Consider the following 18,060-nt stretch of genomic DNA (forward strand, 5'->3'; position numbering starts at 1 on the left):
TTTCATTAGGTCCCATTTGTTTATTTTTGTTTTTATTTCCATTTCTCTAGGAGGTGGGTCAAAGAGGATCCTGCTGTAATTTATGTCATAGAGTGTTCTGCCTATGTTTTCCTCTAAGAGTTTTATAATGTCTGGCCTTACATTTAGGTCTTTAATGCATTTTGAGTTTATTTTTGTGAATGGTGTTAGGGATACATCTTTACATGTAGCTGTCCAGTTTTCCCAGCACCATTTTGTGAAGAGGCTGTCTTTTCCCCCTTGTATATTCTTCCCTCCTTTATCAAAGATAAGGTGACCTTATGTGTGTGGGTTTATCTCTGGGCTTTCTATCCTGTTCCATTGATCTATATTTCTGTTTTTGTGCCACTACCATACTGTCTTGATTACTGTAGCTTGGTAGTATAGTCTGAAGTCAGGGAGTCTGATTCCTCCAGCTCCGTTTTTCTTTCTCAAGATTGCTTTGGCTATTCGGGCTATTTGTCTTTTGTGTTTCCATACAAATTGTGAAATGTTTTGTTCTAGTTCTGGGGAAAATGCCATTGCTAGTTTGATAGGGATTGCACTGAATCTGTAGATTGCTTTGGGTAGTATAGTCAGTTTCACAATGTTGATTCTTCTAATCCAAGAACAAGGTATATCTCTCCATCTGTTGGTATCATCTTTAATTTCTTTCATCAGTGTCTTATAGTTTTCTGCATACAGGTCTTTTGTCTCCCTAGGAAGGTTTATTCCTAGGTATTTTATTCTTTTTGTTGCAATGGTAAATGGAAGTGTTTCCTTAATTTCTGTTTCAGAACTTTCATCATTAGTATATAGGAATGCAAGAGATTTCTGTGCATTAATTTTGTATCCTGCTACTTTCCCAAATTCATTCATTAGCTCTAGTAGTTTTCTGGGAGCATCTTTAGGATTCTCTATGTATAGTATCATGTCATCTGCAAACAGTGACAGCTTTACTTCTTCTTTTCCGATTTGGATTCCTTTTGTTTCTTTTTCTTCTCTCATTGCTGTGGCTAAAACTTCCAAAACTATGTTGAATAATAGTGGTAAGACTGGGCAACCTTGTCTTGTTCCTGATCTTAGAGGAAATGGTTTCAGTTTTTCACCATTGAGAAAGATGTTGGATGTGTGTTTGTCATATATGGCCTTTATTATGTTGAGGTAGGCTCCCTCAATGCCTACTTTCTGGAGGGTTTTTATCATAAATGGGTGTTGAATTTTGTTGAAAGCTTTTTCTGCATCTTTTGAGATTATCATAAGGTTTTTATCCTTCAGTTTGTTAATATGGTGTATCACGTTGATTGATTTGCGTATATTGAAGAATCCTTGCATTCCTGGGATAAACCCCACTTGATCATGGTGTATGATCCTTTTAATGTGCTGTTGGATTCTGTTTGCTAGTATTTTGTTGAGGATTTTTGCATCTATGTTCATCAGTGATATTGGCCTGTAGTTTTCTTTCTTTGTGACATCTTTGTCTGGTTTTGGTATCAGGGTGATGGCGGCCTTGTAGAATGAGTTTGGGAGTGTTCCTCCCTCTGCTATATTTTGGAAGAGTTTGAGAAGGATAGGTGTTAGCTCTTCTCTAAATGTTTGATAGAATTCACCTGTGAAGCCATCTGGTCCTGGGCTCTTGTTTGTTGGAAGGTTTTTAATCATAGTTTCAATTTCAGTGCTTGTGATTGGTCTGTTTATATTTTCTATTTCTTCCTGGTTCTGTCTCAGAAGGTTGTGCTTTTCTAAGAATTTGTCCATTTCTTCCAGGTTGTCCATTTTATTGGCATATAGTTGCTTATAGTAAACTCTAATGATCCTTTGTATTTCTGCAGTGTCAGTTGTTACTTCTCCTTTTTCATTTCAAATTCTATTGATATGAGTCTTCTCTCTTTTCTTCTTGATGAGTCTGGCTAATGGTTTATCAATTTTGTTTATTTTCTCTAAGAACCAGCTTTTAGTTTTATTGATCTTAGCTATGGTTTCCTTCATTTCTTTTTCATTTATTTCTGATCTGATTTTTATGATTTCTTTCCTTCTCCTAACTTTGGGGTTTTTTTTGGTTTTTCCTTCTCTAATTGCTTTAGGTGTAAGGTTAGGTTGTTTATCTGAGATTTTTCTTGTTTCTTAAGGTAGGATTGTATTGCTATAAACTTCCCTCTTAGAACAGCTTTTGCTGCATCCCATAGGTTTGGGGCCATCGTGTTTTCATTGTCATTTGTTTCTAGGTATTTTTTGATTTCCTCTTTGATTTCTTCAGTGATCTCTTGGTTATTTAGTAGTGTATTATTTAGCCTCCATGTATTTGTATTTTTTACAGTTTTTTTCCTGTAATTGATATCTAGTGTCATAGTGTTACAAATTTAAACAAGCACACAAAGGTTGAAGATTTTGCTTTAAGCCTGAGGACAACATGAAAAGAAAACAACACACATAAATGCCCCTCATGAAAATTTGAACTATAACATCAAATTCAGCATGTGATTCAGCCTTTGGGAATCTGAAAATAATAAATAGATATGCAAGACTGTTGTTTCTTGATATGATTACAGAAATCATATCTAATTTCTACAGTATAACCATTACATATTAAAAAATCATTAATTTATGGTTAGCAGATATTTGATCCAGTCCAAAATGTCCAAAAGACATTTGGTGCATGGCAAAAGATTCTTGAAATTTGGTCCTAATCAAATCATGTGGCATGGGACAAATATGCTCATGGATGTTTTGGACAGGTCCAAATATGAAGGATGTTTTGGTGTGGAACAAATGTCTTATGGACATTTTGGTCAGGACCAAGTATCTTGCGGGGTTAAATTATACCATTTTTCAGTAATAGTCACTTCACCAGCTACGAGCCTAATTGGAAGGTCAACCAAGGTAGGATTCTGTGTCCATAGAAATGTCTCCAATGCTTCCTTAATAACTGAATGCTGGCAGACTTGAGCTGGTTATCTACATTTTACAAACAAATATTGTCCTAAGCAGACTTAAGGGGCTATTTAGCGACCAGAATAAATAGTGTGCACTGGAAGGAAATGAAGCACACACAAACAAGGCACTCACCTTTTCTTCCCTGAGGATCGTGGCAGTTTTCATGGATGCACAAGCCCCAGGCTGACCAGGAAGATACTATACAGTCTGTAGAGCAAGGGATATTGCAGAGCTGAGAAGCTGAAGGGGCAGGTCCCAAACATAATGTCTTTTCCACGGGTCTAGACACTGCATGGATGGAAAAAAAAAATGGCCCGAGTCACATTCTCTGAACATCCCTAGAATTTTTCCCATCTTTATTTGTGTGCCTGCCTTGCTCACATCAGCTTTATGGTTAAACAGATTATAGGCAAACAAAATATCAACACTCTTCCAATATGTACTACTTAGCTCCACATTATTAGCATTTGGGGTGAGGAAAGGCAAGAAAAGACAGTGACAAAGGGCATGCATTTGAGTTTCCTGTTTGACAGAGTATTCCCTGGGAATCCAAGAGAGGACTGGAAACCTAGATACAAATTATCTAGAGTTATGAAGTTTAAAAAAATTAAGTGGCTTTGTGAAGTTCCAAGATGAGTCTATCTCGACTATACAAATGACTGGCTTGTTGTGGAAAATTCAAAATTGAACCCTGAGGTGGGGTGTTTAGCATAACCAATCTACTGCTATTACTCTCCTGAGGGGTGGACCTCTCGAAGACACGGAGGAAAAATGGTTTTTAGAAGAAGAAGAAAAATCAGGATCTGCGGTGGCAGAATTGGCCCCTGGAAGTCAGTTTCATTAGAAAGCCTACCCAGAGGCAAAAGGAGTGTCTGCGGAACCACAGGAAATGCCAACTAGGAACCTTCCAGCTCTTCCTGGTATGCACCTGCGCCTGGAGAATGCCCAGAACTGGGTCAAGGCAGGAGGCAGTAATCATCTGTCCATCAGTGGTGCTCATCAAGTGTCCTCTCTATGCAGACCCATGCTGAGAATCATGAAAATACACAGATGAAGAAGAAGATGGGCTCCTGATTCTCATGGAGATTATAACATAATAGGAGCTAGGATAGCAATACCCCAAAATGACCCAATAAAAGAACAGCCAAGTGCCTGACTACACTTGCACAGAGTGATCCCACACTAAGCGGGTTTTGGAGCAATTCAGAGTTTGTGAGCCAATGGTTTAAGATCAGACGGTTTTATCTTATGGGTTGTCTTGTCCTATGGTCGAAATATTTCCTATATGTCACTTCCATCCGTTAAGCAGATCAGAAGTGCTTCAAAGATGGAGACTGGTATGAGACAATAGGGCGGTAAATCACCCCATCTACTTTGCTTCCTCTTTACATAAGATGTGAATTAAATCAGATACAGATCGAAATAAATCATGGCTGTGACCAGCAGAACTCTGAATGTAAACCAAAGCAAGAGCAAAATGAAAAAAATACTGTCATGAAGATGTTTTAACCATCGGGGAAAGAAGTGGAGCGGCTTGAGGTGTTTATGAGGGTGAATGGGAAAAACAAAAGGTTGCAAAGGAAAATGATAATAATGGTTTGTTTGCAAATAATTCTTTTACAGTTTACCAAAAGGATTTGACCTGACTTAAAATAAAAGACAGGAACAAAGCAAGATTGCTAACGTAAACGTCAAAGCTTGCAAGCCATGTGGAAGAGACAGGCAAGGGAAGAGAGAGCAGATATTGGGAGACAGTAAAGGGGTTTCCTGGAAAGGCTGAGGAGAGGTGATGATCAGAGATTGTGCTGAAGATAACAACAGCTGGGTGGGGAGGTTGGAGTGACCAGGACTGTGGATGTACATGTGACACTGATGGACCACGGGTAAAGAAGAAACTGTGAGATGGGGGGGGGGGGGTTTGCAATTCCTTCCCCAGGAGTGAGTAAAAGACCCACAAGCAGCCATTCACTGAGTACATCATGCATTCATTTCAAAACCACCGAGTACCCATTTAAATCAGGCCCTATTGGATGGTGTCTGCTTTCAAGGAACTCTCAGTCGAGAAGGGTAAGTCAAGTAGCATTTTAACAAGATTGATAGAAAGAGATGCTTTAGAGCATTGTGTAAATAGAAAGCTGCACAGCCAGAGGTCTTAAGGCAGAAGTGTGTTTCGGTCCAGGCCCATGCTTGGTTAGCATGTGTTCTCACAAACTCAAACTTTAGTTCCAAAAACAAAACCTAAGTAATGATGGAAAAGGAAGTGGGGGCATGTAAACTGATTACTCCAGCTGTTTAATAAACATTTATAGTGCATGCCAGGCACTGTCTATAAACATCAATTCATCTATCCTGCATAACTTTGAGATATATACTATTATTATTCCTACTTCAAAATGGGGAAACTGAGACACAGTTTACTCACTTGCTCACATTCCCAATTAGCAAGCAGTGGAGCCAGGATTTGGAACATGGTGGTCTGGTTCCAGAATCTGTGCTGTGAACCACTGCTCTATGTGGCCTCATCATCAGTCATTCAACCTACATTGCTAAGTACTTACCATGAGTTGACACTGTGTTAGGTGCTGAAGCTAGATTAGTAGTGAAACAGACAAGGTCACTTGTCCTCATGGAGCCTCTTTTTCAATGTGAGTTGGTACTAAGCATTCATGAGTCCATGAGCCTCAACAATAAGACTAGAAAGCCATTATTGCTGCTTCTCTTTCCTTTGCCATGGCTGTCTCCCTGTAACACCAGACAGAACTTAAGTGTCTGATGATCAATGCGGAGAAGGTACCCCAAATGTCTCAGCTCCAAGACCCAGCAGACACTTGCTGCCACAATCTCTGAACTTGAGGTTGGACCCTGCAGTTGAAACTGGTCAGTCCACCAGCGCAATACCTAGGCTTACAGCAGGTCTGAACTAAATCTCGTTAGAAGCGCCAGAATGGCTTAGCTGTCCAGAAGGCAGTTAAGCCTTAGGGTTGGTAGTGCAGTTGGAAAGAGACTGGGAAACTTGTCCTGAAGCTGCATTTGTCAAGGACAATGTTTTTACAGATATTATGTTTATTTGGTTTATTTTTGGAGAGCTGTTGATGATTATTGGGAGGTGAGGGGTTAAGTCCCCTAAGGTCCCCTTTGATAAATACTTAACTGTCAATCAATTGACTGTTGGACATTAGGGCTAATGGTACTAAGATATGAAATTAGGGAGAGACATGGTGTGCTGGTGAGGAATGGGGGGATTTCCCTGGAGGCTACTAAGCGACATAATTGGAGGCCCAGGGGTGGGAGTGAGGCCATTTGTCAGAGCACTCATGCCTCTTCAGCACCTGCTGCTTTGAAAGACAGTAGATCTTAATCCATGTCAATAAGTTCTTCCAGTCTCAGGGACATGTCTAAGATGCTTCATTTAGGCATTGAATCAATGGGCTTGGGTCAACTTTTCTCTATTTCAGCCCCCTGGGATACATTTGTTCTAGAAATAAATCATGAGTAAGTCATGAAGCACTTACCAGCTTCAGACCACTTAGGTAGTCAACTCCCCAAGAAAAGTGAACACAGGATATCGCTACGCCTATTGACTCTTAGAGCTAGAAGGGGAGCTTTAGAGCTAATTTAGTTTAATTCACCAAGTTTACTGAAAAACTGAACTCCAAAGACCTTAGGTGGTTTCTCCAAGTTCACTCAGCCAGTCCAAGGCAGAGCAAGACCTGAGCCTTGTCCCTGGTGGCTGACTTACCTCCACCTGTTCCTCTTGGTTTTCCTTCCATGGAATGAAGGCATCAGACAGAACAGATGAGGTCATTCGTACCAAACATATTTTGTTTATGAATCACGGTGACCACAATGGAGGCAACTAGTGACATGACAGATCCAAGACATTCATGAAGGTTGCAGGCTGTTTAACCCTTTAAACAAAATCCAAATTCCTCTCCTACTTTATTGTCACTTCAATACTCCTTCAAGCTCCATCCCACACCTCCCTGACGAAGCAGGAGGTAGTGAGACCAAAATGTGCTCCACTTTATTAAACAACTGTTCTTTTATTTGGAGCTGTTCATGATGTAATAAAATTATCCTGGGAGGTGGGCGGGGTAGGGGAGCATACCTGAACCACCTCAAATTGGATGTTCTGGGTAGTTTACTCTCTACTGAGCCCTCAATTCTTCTTGACCAAACTCCAGCCATGATGTTTGCGGGAAGAGGAGCTGCTTTTCTAGTCACCTGAAATCCTTTCTCTAGATATACTGACTGAAACAACTTTATTTCTATTTGCTAATAACTGTCTGCTCTAATGCAATGGATCCCTGCTGCAATCAGTGTACCTATTCAGTGAAGGTCTATGCTGGTCCAACTTTCTCCAGCTGACTTAGACCATGTCACCTTGACACCTTCTGCCATTCCTGTGTTGACCAATTGCCTGACTAGGTAAGCAATTACCCAAGGTTTTCTAGGCTATTTAGGTTTTGTAGGCTGCAGTGTTAGTCCCTATAAAGACCTCTCATGGCCACAAAGTGTTAAAGAGACAAAGTAACTTTTAACTCAGATCAACTGAGATCACTACATAGCAGTAGCTTTCTAAAGCTAGGGAATATATTACAGTCTGATAAGTGATTGTACATATGCAGTAGTCATTAATGCTTTGAATATTTCAGTGCCTAACCTGGAATTTTTCATTTGCAATAAGAAATTATTAAATTGACCTGCCTTACAAGAAATGTGCAAGTCTGCTACTAATGATTGCAAAATCACCTTAAATAATGAATTACTCCATGAACAGAATGCTAATTAACAAAGGGGGTGGGAATATGCTGGAGTTGATATATTTAATGTTAAAGAAAAAAACTGTTCTTAATTCTAGAAATGTGCATAGTTCATGATTTTCCTTAAGGACAAAGTGATTTTAGATGAACATACAAATTCAATCGAAATGATTTGTAATTAAGAAGAAAAATGCCTGTTGTGATCATTAGCATGTGACCACCACTGTAAAGAAAAATGAGCGCCTTCACATTTCCTTCTTTGAAACTAAATTAAGCTCTGATCCAAACTAATTTGAATCAACACAGAAATAAGTTGACAAAGATTCAATAAGAGTATATTACCCCCCCACTCCTACTGCTGGCCATTTTGTAAGATCTAAATTTCAATGCCATTTAATGCCTCAAAAAGAAATTAAATGGAAATTGCATCATCATCATCATTAGTTAATTATAATTAATAACTAGGTACCCTCTGTATTTTATTTAAAAAATGAGTTATGTTTGCTTAGAGTAAAAAATGTTATCACAGGAGCCAATGGCATTTTCTTATTTTTTAATATGTCTATTATCAGATGAAACATCAAATGAGTCTTTAAAAATTTAGCAAGTGTATCAGGTAATTCTGCCATGGCATAATGGAACTCAGCTTTCCCTCAGAACAGAAAGAAAGATCTTGATCATGGGCAAGAAATTAGTCAAACATATTGATTTTTTTCCTGTACTTTCAGGGAGGTAGAGATGAAAAGAAAGTAAAGGTGATGCTACTTCCTGGGAACTCTTAAAACCCGGATGATTTTTGTCTGCTTTCTATCTTAGGGGTACCTGAGTACCCCTGCATTCTATCTTCAGTTGATTTTACGTAAGATATTTGATTTGCAGAAAGACATCAGCCTTCACAAAGAACTTAGACCAAAAAGTTATATTCACTTCAATTTTCCAAATCAAACGCAGGCCCTGTCAAACCCAAAGGGAATTCTCACTCAAAACTCAGAACCCCCTCGTTCCACAGGGTGTCCAGGAAATCATAATATAAACAGCATTTGCTCAGAGTTAATTCAAAAATAATGAAAGAGCCTACTTACGTAAAAATGCTGCTTTCTAAATGGTTTTTGAGAAACAGTATTGCCTCTGACATGTTCATTTAGGGAGCATACTGACTTGGCAGAAATTCAATCCACCTAACTGCTAAAATAAATAGGCTTCTACAAACTGAAGGAGTCAAACAGTTGAAGGGGAAAGATAAATAATATTACAGTTTCAACCAGAAAGCTATTTTCCTTCAAGAAGCTTCATGTATTATTTCAAATGCCTTTTGCCACTGGGATTTGCAAAATAATGCATCATTCTTTTAACTTAGTGGTTAGAATAAAAGCAAATATGTCTTCTAGCACTTACAGGCAGCTTAAAGAATTAAATCACATCTCATCCTATTATATCTAATAAAGCTTAATTTTAGCCATATTGTGACTCTCTTGGCAAAGTACTGTGCAATACAGTTTGGCAGGAGGATGTGTATGTATGTACCATAAATATAATATCTAAAAATAATTATTTCTAATTGCAGGAATTATGTGAAATTTGGCCACATGTCAAAAAATTTTCCAAATTTCATCCATTTCACATAGTGAATTAGAAAATACCTACCAACTAGTGATTTTCCTAATGCTACAGAGTAACAACGTGATAAGTAAAGATGGAAAACAATATTCAGAATAAAAATGGACAAAATAAATGAAGTATGTGTTCAGTTTTAGAAAGTAATTAGATCAATATCCAACAATTACAAAATTAGGGGAGAAACACAGTAGCCTTCAGCCCTATATTCATATATTTCTTTATGATATATTCTCTCCTCTGTTCCTCTTTTTTTAATTAATTTTATTGGAGTATATTTGATTTAGAATGTCATGTTAGTTTCTGCTGTACAGCAAAGTGAATCAGTTAAACACACACACATATATATCTTCACTCTTTTATAGATTCTTTTCCCATATAGTCATTACAGAGTACTGAGTAGAGTTCCCTGTGCTATACAGTAGGTTCTTATTAGTTATCTATTTTATATATAGTACTGCGTACATGTCAATCCCAATCTCCCAGTTTATCCCTCCCCCCACCCTTTCCCCCTTGGTAACCGTAAGTTTGCTTTCTACATCTGTGATTCTGTTTCTGTTTTGTAAATAAGTTCATTTGTACCATTTTTTTAGATTCCACATATAAGTGATATCATATGATATTTGTCTTTCTCTGACTTACTTCACTCAGTATGACAATCACTAGATCCATCCATGTCGCTCCAAATGGCATTATTTTATTCTTTTTTTATGGCTAATATTCCATTGTATATACGTACCACATCTTCTTTTGAGAATTTCTTTCTGATCGTTTCTCAGACTATTTAATTAGGAAAATGAATAAGTGAACACTATGTCTCTTCTGAAAAATTCTTAAAGAGAAATAAAATGGAAAAAAATAGGTTTAAAAATATCAGTATTAAAGGCCAAACCTCAGGAAAGGTAGGTGTTTTAGAGGAAAATAAGGAGCAAGGTGGGTGTTTTTGATGTGATTCTGAAAGATACTTAAAATGATTACTAAAGGTTTGATGGAGAGAATGAAACTAAATTATAATGACTATTTTCATCTTAAAATTTAAGATTAGAGGGACTTCCCTGGTGGCGCAGTGGTTAAGAATCTGCCTGCCGATGCAGGGGACACGGGTTCGAGCCCTGGTCCGGGAAGGTCCCATATGCCAGGGAGCAACTAAGCCCATGCGCCACAACTACGGAGCCTGTCCTCTAGAGCCCGTGAGCCACAACTGTTGAGCCCACGTGCCACAACTACTGAAGCCTGCGCACCTAGAGCCCATGCTCCAAAACAAGAGAAGCCACAGCAAAGAGAAGCCTGTGCACCACAACAAAGAGCAGCCCCCACTCACTGCAACTAGAGAAAGCCTGCGCGCAGCAACGAAGACCCAATGCAGCCAAAAATAAAATAAAAATAAATAAATACATTTATAAAAAATAAAATTTAAGATTAAAGTCATTCTTAAGTTATTACAATGAGTTCACAATAAACAGCCCACCCCTAGATTTTCTTAAAGAGCAAAGGATGACCAAAGAAGCCATTAAGGCAGCTTGGAACTTGGAGAAGGAGGGCTGTAAAGCTCACCCTCCACTGGGTACACATAGCGTCACTAGCCCAGTTCTTTTTCCTTATCAACCATATCCAACCCATCAACTGAGGAAAAACAGAGGTGACCGTAAAACATCCCTAAGTCCATTGGGCAAGAATTGGAAAGAAAAAGGATATATTAAAAATACAAAAAAAAAAAAAAAAAACACAACGTGGTTGAGATAGGAATGTGTCAGAGAGCAGGAACAGGGAACAGGAAGATCTGGTAAGAAAGGTCAGAAGGTGGCAAAAGAAAGCAGACCTAGGTCTCCCAGACTTCAGTACTGGTCACAGGATGCCCTGTTACTCCATCAGCAAAAAAGGCCTTCACCTGATTTAGAAGGTCTGATTTAGGTGGATATAGAAGGTGGATGTTTCAACCCGGGAATAACTCAATGGACATTTTAAATAATGGTAACAAGAAGGGGAAATCCATGTTCTCTGAGGTGACACAGTCCTCCAAGAACATCACAAACTCCAAAGCTTAAAGCCATTCCTAAGGGGCCATAAAACAAAAGGGGAAATATGTGATTATTTTAGAGAGCCAAGAAAGAACCATTGCTCTCTAAAACAAATATGTGCACCATCTTGTTTTTAAAGGAAGGGAAAGAAAAGGGCTCACTGAACCTGATAGCCTTGTTAGCATACACTGCTTTAAATTTGCAAATTGTTTTACACTGAACAAGTTAATCTGACTTCAAAGGAAGGCTCATGGGATTCACCAGGTTCTTAAGTAGTGAAAGGAATGAGACACCGCCTAAAACATTTTTAAATGCAGAATAGTTCATTCTTTTGTATGAGAAATTGTATTATACATTTTTAGAAGTAACACAAAAATTACAAACCAAAACCCCTGCATTGCAAAACTGGATGAAAGTTCTTTTCCTCCCAGGCCTATTCATACATTACAAGTCCTACTTTCTATAGCTCTTCACTATGTCAAGGCCAATATTATAAAGTAGTAGCTAGCTTCCCACTTGGATAAACCAGTGGGGTCTAAGGTAGACCCAACTCAGAAGAACTGGGTCAGGATTGGGAAGGGGGTAGCAGAGAGTAGAGTAAGGACTTATATCTTCGAAAATCTTTATGATTAGCAGGTCAGGGAGTCAATGTTCTGAATAATTTATGGAGTATGATTTTGAAAAGCCAATTGGCCAAATATCAATACTATCATTAAAATCCATTAAACTGAAAGTCTACCACTACCTGTGTAAATTGGGCAAATTGTTTAGCATTTGATCTTCTGTAAAATAAATAGACTATCCAATGCTTCTCACCTTTGTTATGTTATCTCCTCCTGAAGGAGCATTTGAAAACATTTTTTCCCTTTTTACCCTATAACATTTTCACACCACAAATATACTGTGTGTAAGTAAGTTTTATATACATATACTTTATATGTAAAAAGTGTAAGATTTTTTTCACCCCAAGAACCTTTTTTTGTCCCCTTGGGGGCAATATCATCCCCTTTGGGAAGGCATGGACTAGAGCACATATTGACCTTAAGTTTGTAGACTAAGCAGTCTACAAGTATATTCTGGTTCAATTAGCAAAATGTTCTATGAGACAAGTACTACTAGTATCTCCAGTTTCCAGTGAGACAAGTGAAATTTTAAACTTCTGCCCCAGCTTCTATAATTAGCAAAAGCAGAGGCAGGACCTGAACCCAGCCAGTGTGATTCTGGTTTTCCCTTTTCTTGACCATGTTAGACTCTTCCAGCTCAAGGCTCTGAAATTCTTGAATTCAGTGCACATTTTCATGGCTGTAGGTTGGAATCTATCTTTTTAATTTGACTACAGTGCTTCTCAATACCTGTGTTTTGCTTGAAGTTGGAATCTACATGCTGATTTTTTTTTTTTTTTTGCAATAATCAGGGGATAATACATTAACCAATACAATATGCTATTCTCTGGTAGAATTCTGATGCATACAGAGAATACAGACATTTAAAACAGTTGAAATGCCATAGAATTTTACAAATTTTTTTTTTGTTTAGACAGTAGTCAAGTTATTAAAAAGCTGTCTTGAGAAGTTGCATACTCCAATTTTTTGCACATTTAAATACATCATCAGAGCAAAACAGGTTATAATATCAAAAAGACAGTGATTTATGTTTTAAAATATTACAGTTGCTTTCTATGAAGTCTTAATTTGAGAGAAAAAGCAACAAAAATAATGAGATAACAATTATTTAATTTAAAAACACAGTTAGATGATTTTATATTAAAAGCAGTATGGATGTACTCATAGGTTATTTAAATACAAATAAACATTAATTCTGAAAGTGTTCCTACGTATTTTTAAAAGGGAGGGTGAACTGAATTTTCCAAAGTAATATAGATTTTTTTTATATCATAAAATGAGATACAGCTGCACGCAACAATTTTTTTTTTTTTTTAATGTTTGTATATCTTAATTGAGGCTCTCTAACAAACACTGTTTTGTTCAATCTGGTGAAGTTCAAAGGTAAGACATGTTTATCATGACTATTTTTTAGGTGGAGGGGACCCTGAAAGAACAGTAAGCATGGTTGCTCAGAAAAGTTTCAGACCTTTGGCAGCTAGAGATCTTTAAAGTAGAATACGCAACTTGACACGAAAGTCAGCCTCAGGAGCTTCCTATGCAGCATTACAGAGAATAATGAGTCACCTCAACTGAGGACAAAAGTGTTACCCATCCAGAATCATCTTGCATCCATTCTGGACAAACAGAATCCAAACAGGACACAGACTCCTAACACTACCATTCCTGCTCTCCGACATATTTCTTATCGTGAGAACAAAGACAGGACCACATCTTCCAGGCCACCAGACAATAACCAACTTTGTCCTCTCTACTTAACACTGACTGTCAAGTGCAGCAACAGATTCCACAAGAACAGCCATTCTATCTGACCTGCTCACCACTGTAACTCTAGCCCCTCCAACACTGACAAGCAGATAGTTGGCGTGCAACAAATTTTGAATAAATATACCAATGAATGAATGTGGTTATATGAATTTCAATTCTAACCCAGATATTAAATAAAAAGGAATTAGTAACAAATATTTGATGAACATCTGAAAGAGTATGAAGGTACCCAAAGAATCCTGATTTACAGGGTTCTATATAGGGTTATACAGGTTGAGTCAACCAAGGGGTCAAGTAGGAGCTGAAATCCAGCCTGTGTTCCTCCTGCCAAACTACACTCTGTGGTTTATGCCCAGACGGTATCTCTTTCTAATACTTCTACCCAGAGGGGGAGACTTTTTCTAATTCACACAATAATGCAGTTTATGCTGCCTATGACCCTGCTTATTACCAACTTAAAGAATAAGAAGTTATCTGTAGAATCAGGTTGGTTTAAAAGTTCCCCCTGCAAATTAGAAGGAAGCCTTATGTTCATAAACTACAATGAGTTGTTTTGTAATCGAAAACTTTGAAAAAAATAGAAAATCATCAGAGATATTAAAAAAAAAAAAAACCTAAAACACACATAGCTTAAAAAAGTAAATTCAGGTGACTGATCAAGAAAAGAAATATGAGTCCACACCAGTAAAAACACAGTAGATGGAAGAACTAATCAGTAACAGATTCTTAGGGTCTGAGATTAGCCAGTGTAGATTTTAGAAAAAAGATACTAAGACATGGAGTGAAACATGGCTAGTGGAACAAAGAATGAGGTTAATAGAGACAGCATCAAAAGTCAGAATGTTACATTTATTTGTTAATGACTCCAAAGTCCAAAAATTTAAATAGAAGCAGTGTGCAAGTGTCCACATTAGGCCACTCACCTTTTGTAACCTCTTAGCAATAAGCAGTGTCATGTTAAAAGGAGACTATATTCATCACAAAAGGAAATATTCTGGAAGCAGAAAGTACCTACTTAACACAAATCACTGTCAAATAAGCCATGCCAACTGAGCTGAAACTGCAATAAAATGGAGAACCACTAAATCCCCCTTCCCATCTCCCAGCCTGATTCTTCAAGGCAAAACAGTTATGAACACCCACTCCTTTTTCTAGGCATTGCTACAAAGTGCCAGAGAAGAGACCGCATAATCCCGTATCTTGTTGGCCTTATAATTTGAGCAGATGAACTAGATTTACACATAAAAACTAGGGACTATTACAAAACAGGTATGTAATTAGGCATCCATGTGCCTAGTACCCGTTGTACATAAGGTAGGTATTCCCAGAAGAAAAAAGATCAGGGACAGAATGAGAAATTCTGAAAAAGGTGCAATAACCTGAGCACAATTGTCAAGTTGGTCTGCCAGGCCCTCTCCTTTTTTTTTTTTCCTGGTGTCTCATTTTTTAAGGTTCCAGGTATGTAGGAACCTCTTGCTGCCTTTTGGCCAATTATACACATCTTGGTGGAATGCAAGCCTGGGCTTCTCAACACTCTGAAGTTACTCTCTACACTCCATATTAAATTTCCACTCTCACCATATAACTGGTCCCATTTTGCATGTTATAACCTGATGCTAGAGGACATCAGAGGGAAAAAAAAAAGTCTTATAAAATGAAATTGTACTTACAAATGAATATGCAAAAATCCAAATGATAATTATCCCCAAATATTCTTTTTTCTACTATGTCCATGGTACTGTGAATTTTACCCAGCAATGCATTAAAATATTAAAAGAAGCTGCAAATTTAATTCAGCAGCACATTAAAATATTAAAAGAATTTGAAAATTAAAAGAGTGAATGTTTTTCCCTAAAAATGCAAAGATGGTTCAACATTGGTATATCTGTTAATTTAACTTACTACATGAACACTTCAGGGAGGAGACTCAAAAACTCATTTCAGGGGGAGGAGGAGAAGATGGCAGAAGAGTAAGACGCGGAGATCACCTTCCTCCCCACAGATACATCAGAAATACACCTACACGTGGAACTGCTCCTATAGAACACCCACTAAACGCTGGCAGAAGATGTCTGACCTCCCAAAAGGCAAGAAACTCCCCATGTACCTGGGTAGGGCAAAAGAAAAAAGAAATAACAGAGACAAAAGAATAGGGACGGGACCTGCACCAGTGGGAAGGAGCTGTGAAGGAGGAAAGGTTTCCACACACTAGGAAGCCCCTTCACGGGCGGAGACTGCGGGTGGCGGAGGGGGAAAGCTTCGGAGCTGCGGAGGAGAGCGCAGCCACAGGGGTGCGGAGGGCAAAGCGGAGAGACTCCTGCACAGAGGCTCGGCGCCGAGCAGCACTCACCAGCCCGAGAGGCTTGTCTGCTCCCCCGCCGGGGCGGGCGGGGGCTGGGAGCTGAGGCTCGGGCTTCGGAGGTCGGATTCCAGGGAGAGGACTGGGGTTGGCAGCGTGAACACAGCCTGAAGGGGTTAGCGCACCACAGCTAGCCGGGAGGGAGTCTGGGAAAAGGTCTGGAGCTGCCGAAGAGGCAAGAGACTTTTTCTTGCCTCTTTGTTTCCTGGGGCGCAAGGAGAGGGGATTCAGAGCGCCGCCTAAACGAACTCCAGAGACGGGCGCGAGCCGCGGCTATCAGCGCGGACCCCAGAGACGGGCATGAGACGCTAAGGCTGCTGCTGCCGCCACCAAGAAGCCTGTGTGAAAGCACAGCTCGCTCTCCACACCGCCCCTCCTGGGAGCCTGTGCAGCCCGCCACTGCCAGCGTCCCGTGATCCAGGGACAACTTCCCCGGGAGAACGCACGGCGCGCCGCAAGCTGCGACACGCCGGCCTCTGCCGCCACAGGCTCGCTCTGCATGAGTACCCCTCCCTCCCCCCGGCCTGAGTGAGCCAGAGCCCCCGAAGCAGCTGCTCCTTTAACCCTGTCCTGTGTGAGCGAAGAACAGACGCCTTCAGGCAACCTACACGCAGAGGCGGGTCCAAATCCAAAGATGAACCCCGGGAGCTGTGCGAACAAAGAAGAGAAAGGGAAATTTCTCCCAGCAGCCTCAGAAGCAGCGGATTAAAGCTCCACAAACAACTTGATGTGCCTGCATCTGTTGAATACCTGAATAGACAACGAATCATCCCAAATGGAGGAAGTGGACTTTGGGAGCAGGATGTATTATTTTTTCCCCTTTTCCTCTTTTTGTGAGTGTGTATGTGTATGCTTCTGGGTAAGATTTTGTCCGTATAGCTTTGCTTTCACCATTTGTCCTAGGGTTCGGTCCGTCCGTTTTTTTTTTGTTTTTTTTTTTTTTTTTTACTTAAAAAATTTTTTTCTTAATACATTTTTTAAAAATAATTTTTATCTTATTTTTTATATTAAAAAATTAAAAAAAAATTTTTCCTTAATAATTTTTTTCTTATTTTTTATTTTAAAAAATTTAAAAAAATTTTTCTTAATAAATTTTTTCTTATTTTTTATTTTAAAAAATTAAAAAAATTATTTTAAAAAATTAAAAAAATTTTTTTCTTAATTTTTTTCTTATTTTTTATTTTAATAGCTTTATTTTATTTTATCTTACTTTATTTTATTTTATTTTCTCCTTTCTTTCGTTCTTTCTATTTTTTCTCCCCTTTATTCTGAGCCGTGTGAATGAAAGGCTCTTGGTGCTCCAGCCAGGCATCAGGGCTGTGCCTCTGAGGTGGGAGAGCCAACTTCAGGACACTGGTCCACAAGAGACTTCCCAGCTCCACGTAATACTAAATGGCAAAAACCTCTCAGAGATCTCCATCTCAACACCAAGACCCAGCTTCACTCAACGACCAGCAAGCTACAGTGCTGGACACCCTATGCCAAACAACTAGCAAGACAGGAACACAGCCCCATCCATTAGCAGAGAGGCTGCCTAAAATCATAATAAGGCCACAGACACCCCAAAACACACCACCAGATGTGGACGTGCCCACCAGAAAGACAAGATCCAGCCTCATCCACCAGAACACAGGCACTAGTTCCCTCCACCAGGAAACCTACACAACCCACTGAACCAACCTTACCCACTGGGGACAGATACCAAAAACAACAGGAACTACGAACCTGCAGCCTGTGAAAAGGAGACCCCAAACACAGTAAGATAAGCAAAATGAGAAGACAGAAAAACACACAGCAGATGAAGGAGCAAGATAAAAACACACCAGACCTAACAAATGAAGAGGAAATAGGCAATCTACCTGAAAAAGAAATCAGAATAATGATAGTAAAGATGATCCAAAATCTTGGAAATAGAATAGACAAAATGCAAGAAACATTTAACAAGGACCTAGAAGAACTAAAGAGGAACACAGCAACGATGAAAA

General features: G+C 39.0%; 1 protein-coding gene across 1 annotated transcript in view; it reads right to left on the reverse strand.

The window, feature by feature from the left end:
• The window catches only part of THSD7B (thrombospondin type 1 domain containing 7B), a 786,243-nt gene that overhangs the window by 505,544 nt on the left and 262,639 nt on the right, over positions 1–18,060 (reverse strand). The window contains exon 5 of the mRNA XM_068543998.1: positions 3,064–3,219. Coding sequence (XP_068400099.1) covers positions 3,064–3,219 — 156 coding nt within the window. The remainder of the gene's footprint in view (positions 1–3,063; positions 3,220–18,060) is intronic.

Source organism: Eschrichtius robustus, chromosome 5 (genome assembly GCF_028021215.1).
Source record: "Eschrichtius robustus isolate mEscRob2 chromosome 5, mEscRob2.pri, whole genome shotgun sequence".
Taxonomy (NCBI): Eukaryota; Metazoa; Chordata; class Mammalia; order Artiodactyla; family Eschrichtiidae; genus Eschrichtius; species Eschrichtius robustus.